Genomic DNA, 25,286 nt, shown 5'->3' with positions numbered 1-25,286 from the left:
GGAAAATGCTATTTCCACAACTTAAATTGCAAGGGCTACTACTTTTCTTCATGAAAATACCTCTTATGTAAGGAATGTGGAAATAGGCTCACCCGTACCAAAAATAAAATATTAGAAATTAAAAGATACAATATATATATATATATATATATATATATATATATATATATATATATATATATATATATATATGAAGAAAATAAAATGTTAATAGAAATGGTACTAAAATTTTGTTCAGGAGATGACTAGAAATAGGGTCAAACAACATGTTTGCTTTGATTCAACTCTTTTCAAGATAAATAGGCACATCTGTGACACTAAACCATTAACAAAAGATAAATCAATAAATCTAAGAAGAGGTAATGAATCAGAAACTTATCCAAGTTTCTCCTAAATATTTCAAGAAGGGCAAAACTTTTTTCAGGTTTTTCAGGTGATGAGTTTGACTTTCTTTAGAAAATTAAAGAGAGGAACATAGAAATCAGTTAGCAGAAAAGCTGTCGGCATTCATTCAAGTTAACCATTGGTAGTCTTATAGTTCTGCAAGGAGGGATTGAGAAGAAACGAAGAGAGAGATAGAGAGTTGTTTGATCAAAAGCAATTTCATAAACTGTGAGTAGAAAATATTATCATTAGGCTGCAGGAACAAAAAGAGAGAAGAAGAAACACAGGAGAGAGGAAAAAGTACAGTATGCACCTTCCAGAAATCCTGAAATCCAGGACTTGTCCTCTCTCTTTTCTACTATCTGTTTCCAAGACTATAATGAATATGGGTAAAAGGGAAAAATATAATGCTTTTGTGAAGTGCTGCCTGCCTTCCATAAAAAAGAAACAGAAGAAAAAAGAAAGCATAGACAGCACTAGACGTTCTCTAGATTGTATCACAAATGATCAAATTAGTAGGTCAAAATATCCGCCAAAACTTTCTAATAAATCTTATCTAATTTAAAGTAAGGATCTGAGTGGAATCAAGAATATAAATTACATTGGATGCATTCTTTTGGTCATTTGAAATGAAAAAGAAAAAAATATTATTATGACTATAACATGAAGGACAATGTCATGCAAGAACTACTCAAATCCATGGAAAAGTAAATACTATAATATTAGTAGACAAAATCACAGGTTCAAGATGCAATTCATATCTCATATGTTGACACAATGTGCTAGCTCATTGATTTTGTGTGGCTTCAGTACATCGTTTAGTAACAGCATAAAGAAACAACAATCAGCGAGCAGATAAATGAATTATACATGGAAAATCAGAATTAGAAGGAAAAGAAAAAGCCAAACCTGGCAAACGCATCCAACTGTGCATGTAAGAGTTTGTTGGAGATGATCGGTGACATTCCCACATCTTGGCATGTACTATAGAAAGTTAGCTCTGGACCAATAGCCTGCCAAGCAGCACATCAGTTAGGCCTCACAACAAAGTGAAAGAAAAATTCTCAATTCCTTGTATTCTAAACTTCCTTTTCCCCTTAAGAATTTCATTGTCTGTTTCACATGCCTGACATCAATTTATACTAAAATGTTTAGCAAGAAATAAAGTACAGATAAGAAAATATTGACAAGAATATATGAAGTAAGAACATCACATTCATGTACACCAAGACCAATACACAATACTGCCTTCATTGTCCGAATATCCAATGCTAGCCAAACTTCATTGTCCGAATATCCAATGCTAGCCAAACTTCATTGTCCCAATATGCTTCCCACCCTTTCTAGTAAAATCTCTACCTACTTCTAATCACCAAATACAAAAGGGAGTCTGCTTCTAAAGGAAAATTACATTACCATTTCTGCAGTAAAACAATCAAATTGCAAAGTTTCCTCTAAACTTGGATTTATCACATTTTACCTGATTGAGAAGATGACCCCCCACTATTCTCCTCACACCAGAGAAAAGAAAGCCTGTGATATTCTCAACTCTCCACAACATTCCGACAAAAATCCAATAAATATTAAAAAGAAACCTCAAGAAAAGAAGGAAATGAAATAGTAAATAAACAGACAAGCATGTCCCAATTGGTAGCTACACTACAAGAACTCTTGGTGCCATCACACAAACAAAGGAGACCCAGAGTGTTGTAGGAGATGGAAGAGCAGAGAGCATACACCCATTTAAAAACACAAAGAACAGAACCAACTTCTAGAAAATGGAATGCACTAAAACTAATTCTCATTGATAGATTTCAGGTTTTTATAGACTACAAGTTAGTGGTCTTCCAGTACAATTAGCAACTTCTACACCTATATACCATACTTTACCTTACTTCACAAGCCATACTCTCAAGCTAATCCCATTAATTAAATTACAGCCTATCATATCTTATCAAAATATATTTTTTCATGAACTGTAATTAGCTACCTAAGTTCCTAGGAAAATCTGAACAACAAACAGTAACATAATGTCAAACAAAAGAAATCACTTCTTCACCACAAATCTAAAGGGAGACAAAATGTGGAAAGGCCCAAATAAGTTAAAAGCTACTCTTGGACCATAACCAGCCAAAGTAGCAAGTACAGAAAGATAAACTGAATCCAATTCAGATTTTCATGGGGAAAGCTTAACCTTTAGCTAATTTTCAAAAAGATATCAGTTAAAGACCAAGAAGTAGAAGCTACCCATGTTATCGTTATACATTATCGTCCACTTTAGACAATATTATGTCAATCAATAAGAATAAAAGAACAAGGACAAGACATTAAACAGCCTAAAAGTTACCTGTTTGCCTTCGTAAAACTATCGACAAATAACATGAAACTAAAGATCAAACCAAAAAATGGACAAGTCTAATTTGACAAGCTTGCTAAACTATAAACAAGTTTTTTTATTCCTCACTTGCATCAAAATTCAAAAAACAGGCTCAAGATTTGACTTGTTAAACTTAATAAACAATTAAGAGTGAGCCTTTTAAGTTGGACTACAAATAGCAGCAAATGGCTTGTCTTATTTGCAACCCTACATAATCAAATGGGCATCTACTTCTGAGGAAATCTCCATAATCATCCAAGCGAAGAATAATTTTTTCATGCCAAATTATCATAGCCCAAACAGATTCATACTCGATGCTTCAGAAATTATTTGATAAATAGAAGTAATTCTTGACCTGAAACTCAATGATGAATTCTGTGGATCTGTCAACTGCAGTATTTTCAGTATGTACATCACTTTTTCTTTCTCCAGAGGAATCCAAATATGAGAGTTCGTCATCTTCCTCCAGATGGACCTGATCAATCCTTGAAGCAAGGTAGCTACTATTGCTTCCCAATGAAATACAAGAATCCAACAATTTCCCATTCTACATCAAAAAAATTTTGATCAATATTTGTACTGGATAAATTTTCTAAGGTCCTACTAAATAGAAGTACGAAAAAAGAAGGTAATACCTTGATGATAACATTTTTGAATTGCAATTTTTTCCCACTTCCCACATATATAATAGCTTCCTTGCTGGGTGCAAAGAGATTATGTCCCTGTCTGTCTTTTAAATGTAATATTCCACCTTGGCCATCATAAATGAAATGGTTAAATCTCTCACTGTCAACAATTAATGGTCTCAGTGGAGAGAGTGAGATTTCAGCAGAGGTTTGCCTATGGATTGAGTTATCCAAAGTAATTGCATCAACCACATGTATGGGGTTATCTTCTTCATTTGACATTGTACTACCCAGAGTAGGAACAAAAAACTCAACAACAGGCAGAAGAAAATCAAGTGCAACAAGTAGTTGCGGCCGTTGAGCACAGAGAGAAATAAAAGTTGAGTGTTCACCAAATTTAGCATCCAGTATAAGCATTGTAGGAGTTGGTTCGATCTTGCTATCATTTTTTAAATGTTCATTAAATAAATGCGGGTTTTCATAATCAGTTAGGGAGGGAAGGGGGCCATAACCAATATTCTCAGGCTTCCCTATTGCCAATCTAAATTCCTCTTCTGTTCCCTCCCGATCATCAATCACAGTGAAGCCCTTAAGTGTTGCTGAGAGAAAACCGTCCCCAAGGTTATTAGACTTGTACAGAAGCCATGCACCAGCAATCTGTATGACAACATGATAAAATATTTAAGCAAAAAGTTCAAAAGTACAACAAAACAATTTCTTTTTTTGGAAAACGAAAAAAACATGAAACTTGATCATGACATAAACACATTTTGGAACTGATGTTAAAAGAAATATATAAATTATTTTATTAAAAAAAAACCTTACAGAACGACATGAGAATGGTTCAAACAGAGAACACTTCATGAGCAGTCCAAATAGAAGTCTTAACCAATGAGATTCAACAGTTCTTCCTCCCACTTTCATCCCTCCAAGAATATTTAAGGAGGTGAGGCATGAAGGATGCAGAAGATAGGAATTAAGCTAATACGTGATAGAAAGTTTAATGCCATAGGACTGCAGGTATAGAGGAATATGAACAAACGATTAACAAAGGTCATTGAGATTGAAGCTTCAAAGGCCACTAACAGGGAAACCTGCAACAGTATGAGAATAAAATTTTACTTTTGGCTGCTTGAAGGACTAGTGGGCTGTAGACTGCAAAATGGGAGGTAACTTCCTGTATATAATAAGCTGCCATTTATTGGTTATTATTGAGACCCAAGATGATACAATAGAAAGGGAACTTGAAAGGGACAAGAATGATGTGAGGTGATAAAGTGAGAAAAGAGAAACAAAAACGAAAATACTGGAAACCACAAAAGCAGATTCGCATTTATCTGCTTTACGTTTTACAAATGCATTGAGAAAACTGGATGAAAACAAAACAAGGCACTCAACCAAATGAAATCTTGGTTTTATTATAAAAGAAGAAAAAGGCAAAACTTAAACAGTAGCATGCTCATAAAATGGAAATACAGGTATCATAGAAGGTCAAAAAAGAAGCTTTAGAAAAGGCACTAAGCAAATAACATATTGCACTCTTCCATCTTAAGAGATAGCACAGAGAAAGAACAGAATTGAAATGAATGATAGAGAGAGTGACTGGGCGGATGGAAAAGACTCATCCTGATACTTTTTAGAAAATAAGGATCAAGACAATGGATACACACGCATGAAAAATAAAGAGAACAAAAAGGTTATAGTGGCTGAACTTAATTATGCCAAAACATTATCATATCAAAGATTTGATAATACTAGACAGACTAACTATTGTGAATAACTGAAATGCTACCTGTAATGTGGCCAGAGATGCATCTCTGGCTAATCCAGTATGTAGGCTCAACTCAACTAGACTAATAAGAACAGAAACTTTCATTAAAATCCATGACTCCCCATTCTCGGCCTCAGATTCAACAGAAACTGCATCCTGAGAATCAACAGGTTCTATCATATCAGCAGAAGATGCCTCAGAATCATGATTCACTGGGGGAACAGCATGTGGAGTCTCAGACATATTAGATAGTGTGCATTCAGTAACAATCTGGTACTCCCTATTCGACAGAGCCGCTCTTAATTCTTCTATCTGAAGAAGCACGAAGTCAGACTCAAGTAAGCAATTATGTCTTCTCATAAATTTCAAATAAATGACTAAAGGATAAAGAAGAAAATGGGAAAGATAAATTTATTAAACATTGTAAACCTTAATTGAAGCTTCTATACTTGGTACTTGATGCAACAAGTCTCGGAGTGACCTTTGAATGCCAATAGAAACCCCCTTAACATCTTTAATTATGCTTTCACCCAATTCTGTTCCAGAACCAACATTCAAATTGATGTCCTCAACCTAGAACGCCCAGGAAATAAATTAATATGCAGGTCCATAGGATAAAATACTGTTGCTGACTGTGAATTGACAGCAATCTATGACTTGTATCACAAGAAACTAAATGCACATGGGTAAAACAAGCTTTTGATGATTAGAAGAAGAGCTTCCTATTATATATTAGGAGCACAAAAAAGAAAATGGGTCAAGCTCCCTATATAAACTTTTTTGGATCCACTAATTAGAAATGACCACATAGCAAAGCTTATCCAGTTGTCCTGCTATAATTCTCACCTGAATCGTTAATGTTTCCAAGTGGACAGCATTCACCTCATTTTTACCACCACAAAACCAATGAAAGGTATTCTGTACGGTTATGTGAACCACATCAAGTTTCAAGTAACTGTTTGAAAAAAGAGTTCAATTATATATGTCAGTACTGTGAGTAAAGCATTACTTTTTTAAGCCTCTATGTAAACTTACTCGGGACTGTCGGTTCTCCTAGGCATCAAAATTATTGGCTTCCTGAGTGAAAGATTCAACTTCAGAGCAGGAGATCCCTCAATCTCACTGGTAGTAAATGACTTCTCAGAATTTGTAATTTGATCTTTCAACTTAACTACACCCTTTGAGTTATTGGGAGCAAGACCCATAAAGTAACTAACAACCTGCATATCAACTATGGAAATCACTTGAGAAATGATATAATAAGAAAAAATGTTTTAAACACTTCAAGTTAACTTACCTCCTGCACAAAACGGTTCAAATAGACAATCCGGACTTCTGAAAGCTGCCCAAAAAGGCTATATTCATAACCCTCATAGTCTTCATCGTCAACACTGAATGAAGTAAAAACCAGCTGCATAATTTTAAGTTGAAATTTGTAAAACACCCAACTTAAAAATATAATTATGAAGACACTTTAGAAAATAGAACAGATTGGAAAATATTAAGAAGCAGCTGCAAAAATACAGGAAAATGGAAAACCACAGAGAAATGTCAAAGATAAGAAGCAAAAGCTCGTCAATGTTAATCTGAAAGAACCCTACTTCCAACAATTACATCATTTTCTAAACTAAAGAAACTAGTTATCTAACAAAAACTGAATGATAAATTTTTTTTGCTTGAGAGAAGGAAACCTTTTAAAGGGGAAAAAAAGGGGAGGAAAAAACAGTAAATACCTCGACAAATGAGCTGCCCCCAGGATCTCTCATATCACAGATCCAAAAATATGCATGGTTAACAGGAAGACTTTCATCACTTATTCTGAGATTCCCAAGAGCTGCCTTTATACTAAAAGAGCTTGGAAAGACCTTATCACAAAAAGAGAATCTATTTTTAAGAAAATCATAAACAGATGGTGATTATAACAAAAGCGGAGCATGGAGACTGCAAGGGGGTGAGGAAAAATGAAGCAAACCTTGATATCTGTAAGTAAATTATCCTGGGATAATGAAGCTAGCTTCGTTTCATTTTCATTCATTAACAAAATCTGAGCACGAGCCATATTCAATATCAGATTGAATATAATTCTGGATTTTCCCTTCCCCAGCAAACCCTTAACAACAGACTCCTCACTCGTTGTCAGATATTGACCACCAACCACGTTTTCTGTACAATTGCCATGTTTAACAACTGTTGCTGAATTACTATCACTGAGAGATCCACTATTTCCATCATCCAAATTGATAGTATTCACAAATTTCATGATGGCAAGAATTGTGGGTCTGCGGCAGTAAAATGACAATGTAGCCAGTGTCACTGAGACCTGAAATATTTGTTTAAAAATTAGTCAGTTTATTATCCACACAAGTGAAGACATAGCAGAAACTCTAGCAGGGAAGAGTATCCACCTGCATATCAATGTTACTGTACAGAGAAGAGTTGTGATCATAGATAACTATCTGAGCTTTCACAAAACTATCCAAATCATTAGTTAGTTCAATGTCCTCCATCTTGTTTTGAACAGTGTCACCAGGTAGTAAACCAGCAATTCGACCAAAATTAGGAGGCTTCAATAATGCAGTTTCAAATGGAAGTGGATTTTGAAAAGCCAGATCAGGGTCAACCAAATTTTCTGATGCCTCGTAGAACTTATCCTCGCCTTCACTAGGAGTTAAATTATTGTTGTCAGAGCTCTGAGTATCATCAAGGGATGAATTCCCATCTTCAATTCGGATGAATGATCTTGCCAGGAAAGAAGGCTGAGAAATGTTTCTGGCACAAACTAAATCTTCAATCTCCAAAGATTTTAGAACAGTACCGATGAACATGTCATTTGCTCTAATTGATAATTGAACCTGAGGTCAAAAATGTAAACCTCTTAGGAGTTCATCACAAATATATACATCAACATATTGATTATTCAGTACTAATTATACCTGGCCACCTATTGCTCGGAACTCAAACAAAGGATTTTCTTCAGCAAGAAGCATCTTTACAAAACTCAGGTCATGCTAGAAAAAGCAGCATATTTATCAGATTTCAAGCAGTTTCACAAGGAATGTCATGGTACCTTTCAATTTTCAAGAAGTTTCAAAGTTTACCCGACCACTGTAATTGAAGCAGATCTTTAATTCATCAAGAACTCCAGTAAGAAACACACGCTCCATTGTCGAAATATTACTTGCCTCGAGTTTGTCATTAAGTTCCATTTCAGAGTCATCAGCATCTGATGAAGTTTCTGAAAGACTAATAATAGGTGCAGAATCCTGTGCAGATATCAAGGTTAAGATCTGTGTTTATACCTTGAAGTATTTTTCCACAAATAACAGGATGGCAACTTGAAAGGGCAAAAGCAAATATATTGCTGTCGCTCCCCACTGCTCAGAGCATGTTTGATTTAAATAATTTTAAGCGTTTATGGTTAAGAATAAATGTATAATTGAACAGTTAAATATTAAACAAACAAAACGACACACAATCATCATTGTCATCTTCAGTTGTATCTTGCAACTCTTTTCACGTAAATTACCTAAAATTGCTATCGTTTAGAAGACATTCAGTTATGGATTGAACTACTTTTATGGTTAAAAAGATTATTAAATTAATTTGAGCATTCAAATTGATGATATCATTCTAAATTAAGAGGCACGCATCAAGAAGAGGGAACAATAACAAAAAGAAAAAAAAAATTACCATAAAGCACATCAACCACAATTGAGAGCAGATCACCTCAAGAGTAAAATAAAAACAACTATTCTAGTTCTTAACATAGGTTACATGCTGCAGCCACTAGAAAGAATAAAAATAAATTTTAAGAAACAAATTGTCAAACAAAAAAAAAAACTTCAAGCTTTTGGCATATTTTACATGATACAGCCACTAGAAAAGATACATTAAAAATATAGGGGAAACTGCAAACTGATATTAGAAGAGATTAGATCTTTCTCAATCTTTTACCACTATATTGCTTAATAGTAGTCAAATATTGCACAATTGTTTTACAAGTATATGGATGGTGTCGAATAAAAGATCAAGTATGATAGATTGAGTAAAATGGATAACTTACTGAAGCACGATATATGGCCCCTTGCAAGCGGCTTTGCCAATTTTTCAGCAAATCATCTGAATCACATCGTAGTATTAATGCATTCACATCTTCTACAACCTACGAGCGAAACAATAATGAAAATGAGGTACTGCTCAGGAAAATAATTCAATTATGAACAATGTAGCTCAAACCAGGTATTAATTTATAGAAACCACAATCACAACCTTATTAATTTGATGACCAGCATCACAGATAGACAATACAAGCTGCACACCACCAACCAATTCTTCTGGAACTTGATATATTTGTTTTCCTCGTAAGCTACAGCAAGTGCATAATTATGTGCAATTAGTAACATTAAAAAAGATAAAAAGAAACCAGCCATACCACATGGAACACCACTCAAAAAATAAAATATATATCGGAAATACGGGCTTCTGGCATAAACTTCTGATTTTCAATGCAGCTGCTCCAATTGTAAATAAAACAAAATTCTAGCCTAGTTTCTTTTTTCAGAATTTACTAATGTAGATTTGCAAATATATCTGCTTTCTCTCTGTCTCAAGAGTCAACAAAAGAAGAGTTATGAACACCTTATTCTATGCTGTACAGCTAGTGTTAATTTTGACAACTTTCTCTTCAAACAAAACATAGCCCAGATATCAGAATTTTGTTCTAACTAGGAACTATCTATGAATTTGAACTGTAAAAACTTCAGATAATTTACCAAAATTTACCACAAGTAAATATGTACGCGGAAGAGTGGACTTTTTTTAATCTTTTATTACCATGTTCCATGTTCAAATAATAAGCCCATAACCTTCCCAGTGCTCATTTTTAATTATTCCTATCCTGTTGTTTTTGGCAATTACATAACTGTACAGAGTAGAAGTTTCCAAAAAAAATCCAGCGCTGGTATTGGAGCAGCAACAGCAACACGAAAGCAATCAGAAACTCAACATAATAATTCAGACTTAAAAGAGAAATATTTATATTTGTTTCAATAACATAAAAATTTTAGGACAAATCATTGACCAAATTCGTCTAACAATAGCTTCTTGCATTTCATGTTATGACTTCAACTACTATATCCATGTTAAGTTACATCTTTATACCAGGCCCATTAAAGAAAATGGAATTGAAATTATAAGAAGTTGGTTTCTGAACCTGAGATACTGCTTGTAAGATTTAGAACCAGGATTTTCCAGTATATAAAGAAAAGGCCCAACTAAACAAAGATAACGCCGCTGCCATACAGCTTCCCTATTTCCCATTCCCTGTCACATAGAAGTAATGAAGCAAAATCAAAAGCAGAAAGAAAAAGTAACTCAATTGTCAAAATGTCACCCAGTTTGACATTAAACCACTAGAATAGAAGGATAAAGAGAGTGACCTTTCGGACAAGAAGATATAACCACCCCTCAAAATCTGCTTGATCCCAAGGTCGAATAAGATTGAAATTCTCAGCATCATCATCCTGAAAGATCTTTGCTACTTGCATCAATCGATGATATCGCGCAGGAGAAAAGTGAAACCCTAATGATGGCAACCGCACAGAGAGTCTTGTTGAAGGATAGGATGGGTTTTCTAGCCGAATCTGAATATGACATGGCAGATATGAACTTCATGTCTTGAAATATAAAATATCACAACACGTGCATATGTACATCACAAACATACAGCAGCTATAGGTGCATGTGCACATGCAGATACCAATTACATGTCAAACTTAAGGTGAAAGTATCCAATATCTTTACCTGCTGGAGCCTTAAGATTACCCCACACTTGTCAACAACAGGCAAGAAACTAATCCCACTTGATCGGCCAGATTCAAGAGACTGGTGCAAAGAGGTTTGACTCCAGTGATAGTCGCCATCAACCAAAAAAGCACACATATCACTTAACACCAAATCAAACTGCAAATACAAATCGAGCTCCTCAGATGCTCTGCTTCCATAGTCATCCTGCACACAATTGACAAATTCATATGAACTTGAGCCCTTTATCCTAAATTTTTAAGATTAAGTTTGTGGTTTAACCTGCGAGCGTATCACCAAATTTCCCAAGTCTAGCATAAGTTTTGTTGAATGAATGTTGTTAGGACGAAATTCGGTTGGAATTGTAATCTTTGGAGCCGCAATATCCAAATCCAACAGAAACCTATCAGCATATAATTATAAATGTTAATTTCTAGCAGTTAATATGCTAATTAAGATAATTTTTAGTGCAGTTAAGCAAATGTATCTAGATTTAGATCCCAAAAGCATATGACTATAGTTATTAATGAAATGCAAAAAGAAATCGCATAGATACAACTGTAACTCTAAAACATTTGTTGAGAAGCTTTGCAAATCTACCATTAATGCTTGGCAACCTTCCACCAAATTATTACAGGAATATGCATCAACCTAGTAAAATGACTTTTCAGACCCCCTCATACAGCAAGGAGCAAAAAATCATTTTTTTTCTCTAGATAAAAGAAGATTAAGAATGAAGTAAAAGCGAAATACAAATTGGAAGAGAAGATATCATACTTTTAAAGAAAAAAGAAGGGTACACCAGAAAACATAACCTAAAATGTAAAGCCTTTCAATTGCATAGGTTATCAGCTAAAGACACTCCTCCAAGATACAAAGCAAAATCATAAAAAAACCTAGAAGAGGGAATCCTACAATTTTACAGGAAGATTAAATGCTTTGATCTAAACATAGCACAAAAACAGAGAGTAACAAACCTTGATTGATCCTTCAATGCTCTGTTCACTTGCTGCTGAGCAGTGCGCTTGACTCCATCAATTGTCATCTAGTTACCAGCAGAAGTGTAAAGAAATTAATTATTGATGGAAGGAAAACCCCAACCTGCTAACCCATTACAAAATCTTACCAAGATATCTTAGCATAAGATATGGCATGCAGATGCATGTATCTACCCCAACACATGAATGCAGTATTTTACACACCATCACATATGTTATTTAACCCATGTTCCAGAAATGAAAAACATAACACAACAAAATAAACACGAAACAACACATATGAAAAGCAACCACAATTTGATCAACAAGATTCCTGAGGTTATTCATACGTCCATTTATCAAAAGCATGCTACAGCGATTGCAACTCGCGAACACATTCCTCTAGACGATCATATTTCTGTCTTGAAGTTAAGCCTGTTTGCTTGAGCATGTAGACCAACATGGCCATCCTAGTTACTGACTATTTTAATGCACATATAAAATGATGGCTAACCATGAAGAATAGTCCCTCAAGTTCAAACCGATTTGCAGAATTCTACCAAGCTTTCCTAGATCTAAAAACTAATCCTAAACATATAGTCCAAAAGGTCATGCATGAATAGAAGAATACCTGCACAGCAGCTGCTGTTTCCAGAGCAATAGTCTGACTAACAGCATGGTTGCTTTCAAAAAATTTGATGATCTCATCAATGGAATCCTTCAAATACTGGCCAATAATGTTAATCAGTACAAAAGCACAGGTGCAAGCTAATCACCTAAAAAATTGGAGAGCAGCGACATACAGTCATGTAACATGGAGAAGCTTTGACAACCATGCTCCAATCCACCTTAGCATCAAAAGGTTTATAGCAGAAGACACCGGTCAAAGAGTCCAAAGCACTTGCACTCTGCACGGAGTAAGGGACTGATATATGATACCATACTAATGAGAAGGAATAAATAACCAACTTCTAGGGATTAGTTAAAAATATGTCCCTCACACAAGGGAATTCCAACCTCAGCAAGAAGACCATTTGGTGATGATAACCGATATGACCCTAATTTCATGTCAAAAACCTTTGTTTCGGGAAAAAGCTTAATGGAGCAATCAAGGCCATCACATGATAATTCAGCAAGAGACTCATGGGATCCATCAACGAGCTTTGAAGCATTATGTTGCATGTGAACCTCTAAATGAGTATGAAGAGCATCCATACTCTGGTTGAACAATATTGATTGCTCATCATCACTTTCCCTATAGCCTATCAATTTGTTCAATTGCTCCCAGTCCTCATCATTAAAATGAAATTCTTCACTTTCACCTTTAAGAGATTGACTGTTCCTGAAATATTAGATATAGATTACAGATGCAAAACAACAGCGATATGAATCCAAAACTCCTTATTTAGTATTCCTTGGTATTACCACTCTATTCAAGATCTTAGTCCAGATGGCAAATAAGATCCTTAAATGGTTGAGAATTTTGCTTTGAAATAAGTGTGCTTTGGTTTGACATAAATAGAGATGAGCATGATCATTTTGCTAGTTGAAAACAGGTTTGTGGGACCATATCTCAAGAATGTTTACGTATAGGATACTAACATAGAGCTCTAGTAAGTAAATGGCTTGGATTTTTTTCTTTAGATGTCAGCTCCATTCGGTATAAGGTTATTAAGATTCAAATGCTTAATAGCATAACGAGTGGAATGTTAAGTCAAATTTGTCCAGCATTTTATTGAAATAGATATTTCTAGATGTCAAATATAGCAGTAATCAAATTTTGAATGGAAGAAATAGATTTTACTAATGACAAACATTGAAATTTATATGTGCTAGAATCTTGTTCTGTTACATAAATAGTTCGTGAAGGGTCTCGTATTTATTTTTGGGAAAATTTCATAATGGTAATAATCTTTGACAGAAAACAAGACCTAAAGAGGCACTTTCTCCTAACTGTTTATTATATGATGTGCTAGAAGCATACTGAAAACTCTCTTGCTTGTTTCTAAATATTAGAAATCTTTGGCAATTTTGGACCACCTTGCTAGCATCATTAAGGAGCATTGTGCCATTTACCTGCATTATGGAGACCTTGGTCGGAGATGGACGTGCTTTAAAATAGAATATGTCCTTTAGATTGTTGGACAAGGTCTTTTGGCATCTATGTGGACACATCTAGACTTTTAGGGGGTTTTCGGTCGAAGGGCATTACCCTTTACCTACTGTAGTTATGTGCTGACTTATATAGGAGATTTACTTCCCTCCACTTTTTTCTCATAAGATTTCTTACCGTATAAAAAAAACACATGCATACACAGACATTTTCTGTATAGAATGAGTTCAGACAATCATCAAATGTTTATTCTCAAGAAAAGAAATGCTTTACCATCCAAATGACCACCATGATTTCTGAGCTTTCTGTTTCCTCGAGTAAAGCTCTGATTCTATTGATCGCTCCACAAACTTGTGAGCCAACATCCTACAGAGTAATATGATGTGGTAAAATACTTCCAACAAAAAAGTTAGCAAATCAAAGCTCGGCAACATATCATACTATCATGAATTATTCATTATTAAATCATCCCTATAACCATGAGCAAGAATATACTACTGCAAGCACACAGGCATTCACAGAGAGAGATTTATGGGTGAGGGATTCAAGAACTAAAAATTCTTCGGAAGCATATACAAGAGATGCATGTATTTCACTTTCCATCATTTGTTGTAAAACTACATGTAGTAACTTCATAAATTTACATGCACAGCCACCTCTAACAGATTAGTACCATCGGAATCATACAAGTTTTGGAGCAAATTTTTCTTGAAACAGAAATGATTGATGTGGGAAAAAGCACTAGCTCGAGTGTATGTATATGTGTTTGTAAATATGCAAGAGATAGAAAGTAGAAAGAGCAACTTTATAATGCTATCTCCAAAGAAAAAGTAGTGCATGCATCACTTTCTTCTTCTTTTTTTAATTTACATTATCTATATTGGAAAGAATACAACTGAAACTATGATTAACTAGTTTATCCATCCAGTTCAACATAGACTGAGCATACATCATAAATTAATACCTATAAGCTTGTCAATACCTCCACTGTAGTATGAGTTCAATATCAAGTTCACAATCCAGCTCCTCAATTTCATTGTTGTCATCAATTATCGCCCGGCTAGGGTCAGACTTCAGCAAAGAGGCATACAATGATATATATTTCTTGCGTAACCTTGCATATCTTAGTACTTGCTCCCAGGACAATTTCCCACTGTCACAAAAATCATCTCCTTAGAAATAACAGCTATATCAAACCTAAAACAATTTGAATTACAAAAAAGAATAAAGGAATCGAGAAATATTCCACTCCCTTAACCTCCTCCAACCACCCTAGGTCCCACCTCACATCAAGAAATGGCCTTGACAAACAAGATGTGCAGCACTTCCATTAAGACTACGAAGCAAAACGTTACAAAGCAGCCTTAGCATACCTAAATATTCAAGGATAATACTCACTAATTGTCCTCCATTTTTTGTACAGGCAAAGCACACTTGTACCTGAACATGCTATTTTTTTAGATTTCATAGATTTAGAACTGATCTTAGGTTTTAGGTTTTTGGTATTCCGGTTTACCTTTATTGGCTCTTTAATGACATTTCTATATTCATCATACATACATAGGCATATTAACCAAATAATCCAAGACCTAACAAACTATACTCATTGAAATGAGCGATATCCATGACTATGGATGCATCACTACATCCTTTAAAAAATAAGAGCAAAACATACTTATTGCAACTAGCCCTAAGAAAGATGATTGATAGCTATTGGCTTCAACACTTAAGCAAGGAACCATATTAACCATGAGAACTCTTTATTTTATTCAGTTTCAGGGGGGATGGGTTCGGCGGTGGGTTCGGTTGGAAGCTTCCCCATGGAAGGCACAGAAAGGGGAACCCCTCGAGTGATTTCCAGGACATCTCATCCCAATAGCATTCAACCTTGAGAAAACAAAAAGCTGGTCTTTTTTTCCCTGACCAAATCATCTTGCAAAAGTAATCTGAGTAGGCATGAGGACAACAAAATTTTATTTTCAGTACTTAAGTTTCATTACCATGCAGAGATTTAGGTCCAAAAAGTAACTAGAATAACATAAATCTTATATATCATTATAGCGCATCAAAAACAAGATTAAACACAACATAATACCTAACATACATCCATATATTTAGTGCAAACAGCCATTGCTCCAGCAGTAGTGAAGCTAAAACATGGAACAAATAAGTTGGGAGCGCAATATGGTCTGAACCCAGCATTTCCTGATATGATGCCATGCTAACTAGCTATCTGTTCAAGAAGTTTCGAGTTTCCAAAATTGTGGCCCAACATTGTACTTAACAATTTAAGTATGGATAAGCAAAAATAAGATGTTCTGATAATTCAAGGAATGCAGTTAGCCCTAAACAGGCCACACCCTGCTCTAAAACAAGCAAGCAGGAGAAGTTTGCACCAACTAAAATCATAGGCAAGTACCTCAGTCAGTCTTTATCAAGAGCAAGATAACCTGATTTATGACACTTATAAACTCACACATCTACAGTAATAACTTGTAAGGATTACAATACCTTTGGTTAGAAAGACAAAGGAACTGATTATTTACCTTGCCTTCTTCATCTGGTCAGAAACAGCTTTGAAGGCATACTTCCACCACGACCGTGGATTAGATGTCACCGACACAACTGGGCGATAATGTGCATATTTTAAGCGTTGATTAAATGCAGCAAAGTTATCAGCTAATTTTAAAATATCCCTGTATCCATCCTGTAATGACAGAGACAACTTGGTGAAGAGCACAAGAACCTAGTATTCTTAGTATTAACGCAAAATGGACCTGAAACACCAGTGAGAACCTTTGACAAACAGAGTGTCACATCATCCAAGTTCACTGCTGCTTTCTGTAGAGGTTGACCACCATTATCAGAGTCATTTGACCGCAACTTTGAATATTTTGCATTCCCAGTCACTGGCTGAAGAATGTACGAGTGCTTTTTCATTATACGATTGGCTGGTTTACCATTGTTTGTACCAAACCTGAAAACCTGAAGTTTCATGTAAGTCGTACAAATCATTAGTAGATACAAGAAAAACATAAAGAAAACCCAATAACAGAAACAATAGAGTGACAAGCACTGATATGTACCTGAACCCACTCTGAAGGAAGCAAGTCCTCCCATGGTTTGTCAACATACCATGGTGATATATCAGAATCCAGATAAAGAGCAAGTTGATCAAGTTCGACAGACTGAAAAAGCAATGGAGAATAATAAAATAGCCAAAATAATAGTAACACAGAATCACAAAATAAATATGTTGCTCAAAGAAAAGCAGAGATTGGCGCAGAAAACAGCTTTTCCTCCACTAATTGTTTACTTGACCTGCCTCACTAAGTGCTACATGCAGGAAGAGATTCATCTCAGGTGCAACACAAATCTAAGCCACTAAAAGTTTGATATTAAGAGTAAAGAATTTTACACGAACAGAAAACATGCTCTTCTTAATAACTTAGCAATATTATGAATTAACTATTACTCTACTGCTTGGGATGAAGTGATTATTTAGACCTACAAACAGAAAAGGAAAATGAAACATGCAAAAGAATTCCAATGCTTCCCCATAATTAACAATTTTAAGTATAAAATAGGATCCAAACCTTCTGAATGCGATCTAGTGTACCACCGGTTACAAAAGTTTCCATCCCATTATCATCAACCGTAATAGCTGAGAGTTTCCCCAAAGTTATACCCGTTGCAAAGGGGTGGCCAGGGTTGCTAAAACATGCAATGAAGTTTCAGTTAAAGTCTAAGATGACCAATTAATTGGCACTCAAAGGAGAAAGCTTACCTCTCTGCATCTTCATATCTAATATGGATATTTGAAATTGAAAGCCTCAAGTTCCCAATTATAGTGTTGATAAGTGACCCCAACCACGATTTATTCTTCAATAATCAGATATGCAAAAGCCAATTACAGTTAAGTTTAACCAAGATTCAGGAGATAGGATTTTGAGCAATTAAATAGCAAGAGATCAGAAGATTACTGATGGAACTGTGGAAGGCCCACAAAAAATTTTCTTCCACCAATTCTTGATGGTATATTTTAGTAATTTTATACCATAAATATGAAGCCAGATGCAAGAAGTAGCAAAAATAAAATAAATTCAAATTAAAATTGGAAAGAAATGCACCATCCCTTTTTTGTCTATTTCATTGCCATAAAGCTAAAAGAAAAACATTCAAAAACATAGCACATGATGGCAGAAGTTGCTGAAGGTAAAAACATTAACACATGAGTAATATTAGATCAAATAACATCTCTAACTACAAAATACACAACATGTAGAGCAACCACTTGGATATTTTGGCACAATCCCACAGTAATTTTCTTTTTTCTTTCTAATGCAATTGAAAAGACAAATACAAGAAAACAATCATGGTAATATCAAAGTTAGAAACCCAAATACTAGTAAGAACAACAAGAAACAACAGAGGTTCAATTTAATAAATCAATTACTCACCAATAAACAGCAAATTAAACAATTCAAACATGGGTAGTAAATAGAAAAAGGGACAAGTCTAAAATGCATGAGCCTTAGCTATGGTAGATTTTAGACACTAAGATAAACAAGGTGCTAATTTGCAGCTTTGGGTTCCAGTGATTGTTTAATGAATCACAATAGAGCTTCATCAAATGTTAACAGTCCATCTTATAATACCCCACAGGCCAGAGCGAGACATTGATGAGTAGTTGATAACTAAAGAAAGTCACTGCATAAATACAGAAACAAATGCTAATCGCTTACAACCATACTTGCACCAAAGAAAATATTTCAACCTTGCGCAATCCAGCTAAAGATTTTATGGTGACTCCAAACCTCAACAATTCCAACTAATCTTATGGGTTTGAATGAAAAGCGCAAAGGTTGCTATACAACTTTCAAAGTTGAAGTTTCAATGCTTGAAGCAAGGGAATACAAATACCTTGACAAAATTGAAAATTTTCCAAAATGCAAAAACAAGCATCAGAAGACAGTCATCATTAAGGGTCTCTTTGGGATTGCTTTTGGTTGTTAAACAAGATGTTTAAGAATTCTTTTTATTTAATATTATGATTTTTTAAAAGTTTTACATAAACTGCTTTTGTCAAACATGCTCTTTAAAAAAAATCAATTTACCTTCTTTTTTCCAAAAGAAGGTTTTCAAAATTTTTTTATAAAAAAGAAAAAAAGAAATTTTGGAAAGTGCTTTTATCCAGCACAATGCCAAACAGGCACTAATTTGGAGTTTGAGAATGTTTATTATCGTATTAGTTTCTCAAACAAGGTGAATAATTTTGGAGGCAGATGTAAGAAAAATAAATAAAATAAATAAACAACAAAAGAAAGTATCAACTAAACTAAAATGAAACCATAGTACTTAAAGATACCCCTATAAAAGGCCACAACGTAGAAACTCACAAGGAAAAAAGAAAAAAGGCACCTTCTTCTACAAGTCAAAGATAAAACTTGGGCCAAGAGAATTTGGTTATTCCTTTCCCGGCAAATACCCCATACCATGGGGAGGAAGAAAAGGCAAAATTCTAAAGGATTTTGGCACGCCTAGTACTATCGACCTCATTTTAAGCCAATGGCTTCAAAGAACCTAGAAAATACCCAATCTTCCTCAAAAAATTCCAAAAATAATAACCAAAGGTCCAAGCTACATCACAAGGTGGAAACAAGTGAAAATAAGACTCAGTATGATGTCAACATATAATGCACATCAATTAGGAGATAAAGCATTAGTAGGCCTTATCAAGAATTTATGTAATTGTTATAACATTTATGTGCACAATTCATTATAACTATCATAATTAGCCGGAATATATATAACTTTGCTTAATAAATATCATACCATTTCTGACTTCAGTCGTTGTGCCCTCTCCAACAACTTCATTTCCATTTCCTAGTTCCAAAATAGATAATTTCCTCCATGAATCAAATATCTCCATGCAGAAATATAATCTACTTAATCATCGCTCAGCATGTCTTACCCGCACTCGGCTTTTCTTTGCTTCCTGGACTGCATCTTCACTATGCCCCTCAACTTCAGTCGCTGGTTCTGCTAATAAAAAAATTCGATCCAGGTAAACCAAAACTGGATCTTGGCCAAGCCTACTCCATGGAACCTGAAATAGAAAATTGTTGTTACTTAAACAAGCAAAAAATTGTTTCCGTTGTTAGAAATTTCCAGATGGCAGCATAGAGAATTGTTTCTCTTTTACATGAGAAGTATTAGAAAATAGGAAGGATAGATCTTTGAGGACAACTGATCCTCCTAAGAAAACTGAACAGAACTACAAACAAAGACATAAACACAATCTAAGAGAATAAAGGTACACTGCCATCAAGAAGCCAAAACATCACCTTGTCCCATAATGACTCAAAGAAAGACATGTGCATCTTCAACGACTTAATAACACATGGAAAAATAAAGCCTAATATCAGAGAACTTCGGTATCCTTCCTACCATCAAAACCTTCCATATCAAATAAATAAATATCCTAGAGTGGACTGCATAATCTAAAGGTTAAATAGACAAAAGCCTTTCAAGTCCTCTGCAATGAACTTCAATGGGAAAATTTATTTGTATACTTCATATTCTTTCAGTTTCACAGAGCCAATACGCCTGTGCAGACATAGTTATGAAATTACATTTCATGAAATATAAGTTACTTCAGCAAAAATGCTATAACAAACCTTAAGCTTTACTGATCCAAGAAACCCTGCTTTAACCTTCACAGGCAACTGTAACGCATTTAGTGCCTCTGGCTTCAGTTGCATATTTGTTAGCTCTACATCACCTGTTTTAAGTTTTAAACAATAGGTAAGAACAAGAGCATACCAAGAATGAAGTAATATCATACATTCAAACTCAGCAGAATGTCTGTTTAAAGACAAATTCACTTAAAGTTATCGCTCAATCACTCAACTTACAAATCATAACTGTTCTGGTTACAATTCATTCGGAACTGCAGACTTACTTAAATTATGAAAAATCACAATTAAAATGACACTTAAACTTGCCAACTACAATTACAGACTTTAGCTAGATAACAATGATGCTAGTATCAACTCCAAAAAACACTAATAGCAAGAACTAAACTGTTACTCAAACATCAGCAAATGCTCCGAGCGCAATTTGACCAGTTTAAGAACCTGAAAACTTGAATAATACATGAAATTCTTCTAAAGAGAAAGCAACTAGCCATACTTTTCAACTAGAGAATACTGCAAGCTTTTAAAAAAAGTTACATAAATAATAATAGCACAAACCTTGCCAAACACTGATCTTGAGAGCTTCTTTATTAAGTCCCCTGACATAATTCCCTAAGTACCTCTGCAGCAGATACGCCACCTGATCCTCCAACATCTTGCCGCCGATAATTCGATTATCGTATCACCGTTTTCTATCCAGTTATTATATAAATTCCTAGTAGCATCTCCTGAAATGTAAAAGAGAGGAATTCAATTGAAGGCTTGTGTTACTTTTATTTTTTATTTTTTTGGGGATTAGTAATAGAAAGAAAGATTCGCGGTTTATACGAGCACGTTTCGTTCTTTCGTCTTAAAATTTGTTGTTTCTTTAATATTATTTTGCAGTGCCAGTCTCTTGATGGAACATGCTAGGCTTTACTCCTGGCTTGGAAGTTACGACGGTGGGCAGTTATAGTCTGCGGTGACCTAAAGCTGGAATCGAACACGTCCACAATGGCTTCATTTCATTTATTCTTTTTATTTACTCGATAGTATTTTTGAGCTTATATTTAAAAGAACTATATTTAAAAAAATTAATAATAATCATCATTTTCTTACCCTTTTTTCAAGTTGTATATAATCATTTCAATATGAACACTCTTACTACAACTCTCTTCCTATATAGTAAAGCTCACCCTAATTTTTAACAATAGTGCCACAAGTTTTTACTGTTAATGGTCGCCTTGTTGATGAAGTGATCATTTTGCATTGTGGTAGGTGGTGTTGTCGTTGATATTTTTTTTTTCTTACAATAAAAAATATAAATTGGTATTAATGGACTAAAAATTCCAAATCAGTACAAATGATATAAGAAAAAGAAAAGGGGGATTTTATAAATATACAAAAGATATGGCGTAAAATTTTATTTTTATAGCTCGCTAGAACCTAAAATCTCAAAGAAAAATATTTATACGGTTTTGTGAACTGTTTTATGGTATTTTTTTAATTATTATTATTATTATTATTTTATTATTTTATTATTTTAATAAAATGAATAGCGATATTATTTTCATTTTCTGCCTCTAGTTGCTATAAATATAAGACTATTATATTTATTGACATTCTTAAATAATTTGTTTAGTTTTATTTTAATAACATTTTCATCTATTTTTAATTAGATTTTAGCATATTTTGATTTTTTTAAACATATATCTACACTTTATTAAAAAAAACACTAGTTACTATAAAAAATATATATATAATATCATCAAACCATGAATATCAAATATAATAATATAAAATAAAAATAATAAATTTATTTACAGATCTAGCTCTGTACCAAATATAATAATATAAAATAAAAATAATAAATTTATTTAAAAGAAGAGAAAAGAGAAGAAGTAATAGAGAAGAAGTAAGTAAATAATTTAAACTTTTATTGAGTAAAGAAGATTTTACAAAGAGATAGTAGGGAAGATAGTTCAAGCATTCAAGTGATGTCTTGCTACATCTAATTTACATCTATATATAATAAGAAGTAGGACACTATTCGGACTTCAAACAAGCTTGAGTCCGTTACATTATTACAAATAATTAAACTACTCTTAAAAAGAAAAGATTCTTGTCTGCCATTTTGTCTAATAATTACACCATTTTGTCAAAAAGAAAAGATTCTTGTCTGCCACTTTGTCCATTCTTATCATCTTCTTTTGTCCGTTTTCTTCCATTTGTAAAAAGGAAAAGATTCTTTGTCCATTTAGTCAAAAATAATGTCATAATTGTCGAGTCCATAGCAATCATCTTCATTTTGAGGAGTAAGACTTGGTCCACTAGTGCTTCCAGAGTCTTCATTGTCACTATCTCCAGAGACTTGTGACAAAGCTTGTTCCAAGGCTGCTTTGAATTCCTTCTTTGTTGTATTTCCAGATAATTTTGCTAAAATTTTACTTTTGTCCGATAAAAAGTTAAATTGTTCCATAGATTGGCTTGTGCCGGCTATCATGGGATTTTTTCCCGCAAAATGTTTCAAAACAGTTTCTTTATTGGCTTGAATGTCTTTGCAGTTTGTCCACCATTTGACACTATATTCTCGAACTAAGCAGTGCAATAGAATTTACATTCGGAGAGGGTTTATAAGGTTTCACCTTGAATTGCCAAGAAAATATCCAAGGTAGGTTAAAAGTTTCAGAAAAAATAATCAATTTGTCATGTTTAAGAATGGGTAATTTTTCTTTAAAGATAGTAAATCCTTCCATAATTTTGGTAGGTAAAATTTCCGGGCATAGTCCAAAATATGTCCACCAATCGGAAAACCAATTGGGAAAGGTTTTGAGTTGGTTTTGTGAAACATAAAGAACCAAGAATGGTTCCAATTTGAAGATAAAAAGTATAGTACCGAGGCTTTCATAATCAAAATAATTGAAACAAGGAGGTGTAAAGGCAATGTGAAAATTTTTGGCAGTATAAGGATTTTGGTTCCGGTCAGTTAGGGTAAGGACTTTCAAAATTCGCATTTTGAATAGGAGATCTTTCAGAACGTCTTTATCAAAGGAATGTTCAATTTCTATTGAGTGAGTGTCCGAAAGGATAAGTTCGTAAAAGTTTTTTAATTTGTACGAACTTTCAGGAATGAAGAATTGTCCAGAGGGAAAAATGTGTTGGAATAATTGTTGGTAATTAGGATTTTCTAAATTTCCATTGAATATTTCGCCTTCAAGAATAGTTACAATTTGGTGTTGAGGTTTTGTGAAATATTTGGGTGGTTCGGTTTTGAAGAACCCGGTTTTGTAATGAGTTGTAAAAAGTTGGATGGTTTAGGTGGGGTAGAAGGAGTTTTGTCAAGTATTTCAAATCTGTTGGTAGAAATCAACGAAGATTGTCCAGACTTTTTGGCCGCAAAATCGGCTGGAGATAATTTTTTCTTTATGGGAGTGCCCATAAGAATTAGTTTGATTTATTTCCCTGCAAAAATTCTCTTGTCAAAAAATCAGGCAAAGAATTTGAAGAACCTTTAATATATTCAATATCAAAATCAAATATTCCTAATAGTGCTTGCCATCTGGCAAAAACTTGTTTTGAAATAAAATTTTTAACATCCTTTTCCAAAATATTTTTGCAAGACTACAATCAATACGTAGTAAAAAATGTTTTCCAACTAAATCATCTTCAAATTTTGTAATACATAAAACAATTGATAAAAGCTCTTTTTAATAGTAGAGTATTTGGATTGGGTTTCATTCCATGCTCCAGAGTGAAATCTAACCAAAGACTCTGTATTTTGATCAGGTAACCTCTGTTTGAGAATACCTCCAAAACCTAAATCAGAGGCATCTGTTTCTACTATGAGAAAGGCATTGGGATGTGGTATGGATAGACAAGGTAAATGACGAATTTTCTGTTTAATAGTTTGTACGACTCGAGTGTGTTCATGGGTCCAGGGTTTTGGATTTTTTCTAAGACGATTGAACAAAGGTTTACAGAGGATTCTAATATCCTTAAAGAAATCAGATACATAATTAAGGCATCCCAAAAATCTTTGAAGTTGATTTTTGTCCTTAATTTCATCAGGAAATTTGGAAGTAAATTCCAAAACTCTTGAAATAGGTGAAACATTATTTTCAAAAATTTCATGTCCAAGAAATCTAATTTTTGTTTGACATAGTTTCATTTTAGGTGCAGAAACTACTAAACCATTTTGTTTAATTATATTGTAAAACTTATGCAAATGAGAAAAATGTTGTGCTAATGAATTTGAAAAGACTAACACATCATTAATGTAAACAATGGTAAATGATTGATGATCATGAAAAATGTCATTCATAATTCTCTGGAATTCAGATGGTGCATTTTTTAATCCAAATGGCATGACATTCCATTCATAATGACCGAAAGGAACATTAAAACCAGTTTTATAACGATCCTTTTCATCTATTTGGATTTGCCAAAAACCAGATTTCATGTCAAACTTAGAATAAATTTTTGAATCATAAAGTTTTTTCAACAAATCTCTTTTGTTAGGTAAAGGGTATCTAATCCATTCTAAAACTTTATTTAAAGGT

General features: G+C 34.0%; 1 protein-coding gene across 3 annotated transcripts in view; it reads right to left on the bottom strand.

Moving 5' to 3' along the window:
- The window catches only part of LOC8271323, a 46,562-nt gene extending 24,828 nt beyond the window's left edge, over window positions 1–21,734 (bottom strand). Inside the window, exons 1-35 of one of the 3 annotated variants that reach the window (XM_048373825.1) lie at window positions 21,577–21,733; window positions 21,307–21,476; window positions 20,731–20,834; window positions 20,025–20,159; window positions 19,886–19,936; window positions 17,838–17,932; window positions 17,647–17,764; window positions 17,137–17,238; window positions 16,847–17,035; window positions 16,597–16,757; window positions 15,033–15,203; window positions 14,324–14,416; window positions 12,955–13,279; window positions 12,741–12,845; window positions 12,569–12,664; window positions 11,938–12,005; window positions 11,243–11,363; window positions 10,961–11,167; window positions 10,597–10,800; window positions 10,371–10,480; window positions 9,428–9,524; window positions 9,222–9,320; window positions 8,257–8,421; window positions 8,092–8,166; window positions 7,564–8,010; window positions 7,131–7,478; window positions 6,892–7,023; window positions 6,456–6,569; window positions 6,194–6,378; window positions 6,005–6,113; window positions 5,588–5,731; window positions 5,180–5,470; window positions 3,397–4,044; window positions 3,117–3,308; window positions 1,294–1,397 (exon numbers count right to left, since the gene is read on the bottom strand). In XM_048373825.1, coding sequence (XP_048229782.1) covers window positions 1,294–1,397; window positions 3,117–3,308; window positions 3,397–4,044; window positions 5,180–5,470; window positions 5,588–5,731; window positions 6,005–6,113; window positions 6,194–6,378; window positions 6,456–6,569; window positions 6,892–7,023; window positions 7,131–7,478; window positions 7,564–8,010; window positions 8,092–8,166; window positions 8,257–8,421; window positions 9,222–9,320; window positions 9,428–9,524; window positions 10,371–10,480; window positions 10,597–10,800; window positions 10,961–11,167; window positions 11,243–11,363; window positions 11,938–12,005; window positions 12,569–12,664; window positions 12,741–12,845; window positions 12,955–13,279; window positions 14,324–14,416; window positions 15,033–15,203; window positions 16,597–16,757; window positions 16,847–17,035; window positions 17,137–17,238; window positions 17,647–17,764; window positions 17,838–17,932; window positions 19,886–19,936; window positions 20,025–20,159; window positions 20,731–20,834; window positions 21,307–21,403 — 5,702 coding nt within the window. In that variant the 5' untranslated portion in view covers window positions 21,404–21,476; window positions 21,577–21,733. Of the gene's footprint in view, window positions 1–1,293; window positions 1,398–3,116; window positions 3,309–3,396; window positions 4,045–5,179; window positions 5,471–5,587; window positions 5,732–6,004; window positions 6,114–6,193; window positions 6,379–6,455; window positions 6,570–6,891; window positions 7,024–7,130; window positions 7,479–7,563; window positions 8,011–8,091; window positions 8,167–8,256; window positions 8,422–9,221; window positions 9,321–9,427; window positions 9,525–10,370; window positions 10,481–10,596; window positions 10,801–10,960; window positions 11,168–11,242; window positions 11,364–11,937; window positions 12,006–12,568; window positions 12,665–12,740; window positions 12,846–12,954; window positions 13,280–14,323; window positions 14,417–15,014; window positions 15,204–16,596; window positions 16,758–16,846; window positions 17,036–17,136; window positions 17,239–17,646; window positions 17,765–17,837; window positions 17,933–19,885; window positions 19,937–20,024; window positions 20,160–20,730; window positions 20,835–21,306 lie in introns of those variants that run through there. The other 2 variants (XM_048373824.1, XM_048373826.1) reach the window with 2 other exon arrangements.
- Between the last annotated feature and the right edge of the window lie 3,552 nt (window positions 21,735–25,286).

Source organism: Ricinus communis, chromosome 5 (genome assembly GCF_019578655.1).
Source record: "Ricinus communis isolate WT05 ecotype wild-type chromosome 5, ASM1957865v1, whole genome shotgun sequence".
In the NCBI taxonomy this organism is placed as follows: domain Eukaryota; kingdom Viridiplantae; phylum Streptophyta; class Magnoliopsida; order Malpighiales; family Euphorbiaceae; genus Ricinus; species Ricinus communis.
This window is presented reverse-complemented; position numbering and strand designations above follow the sequence as displayed.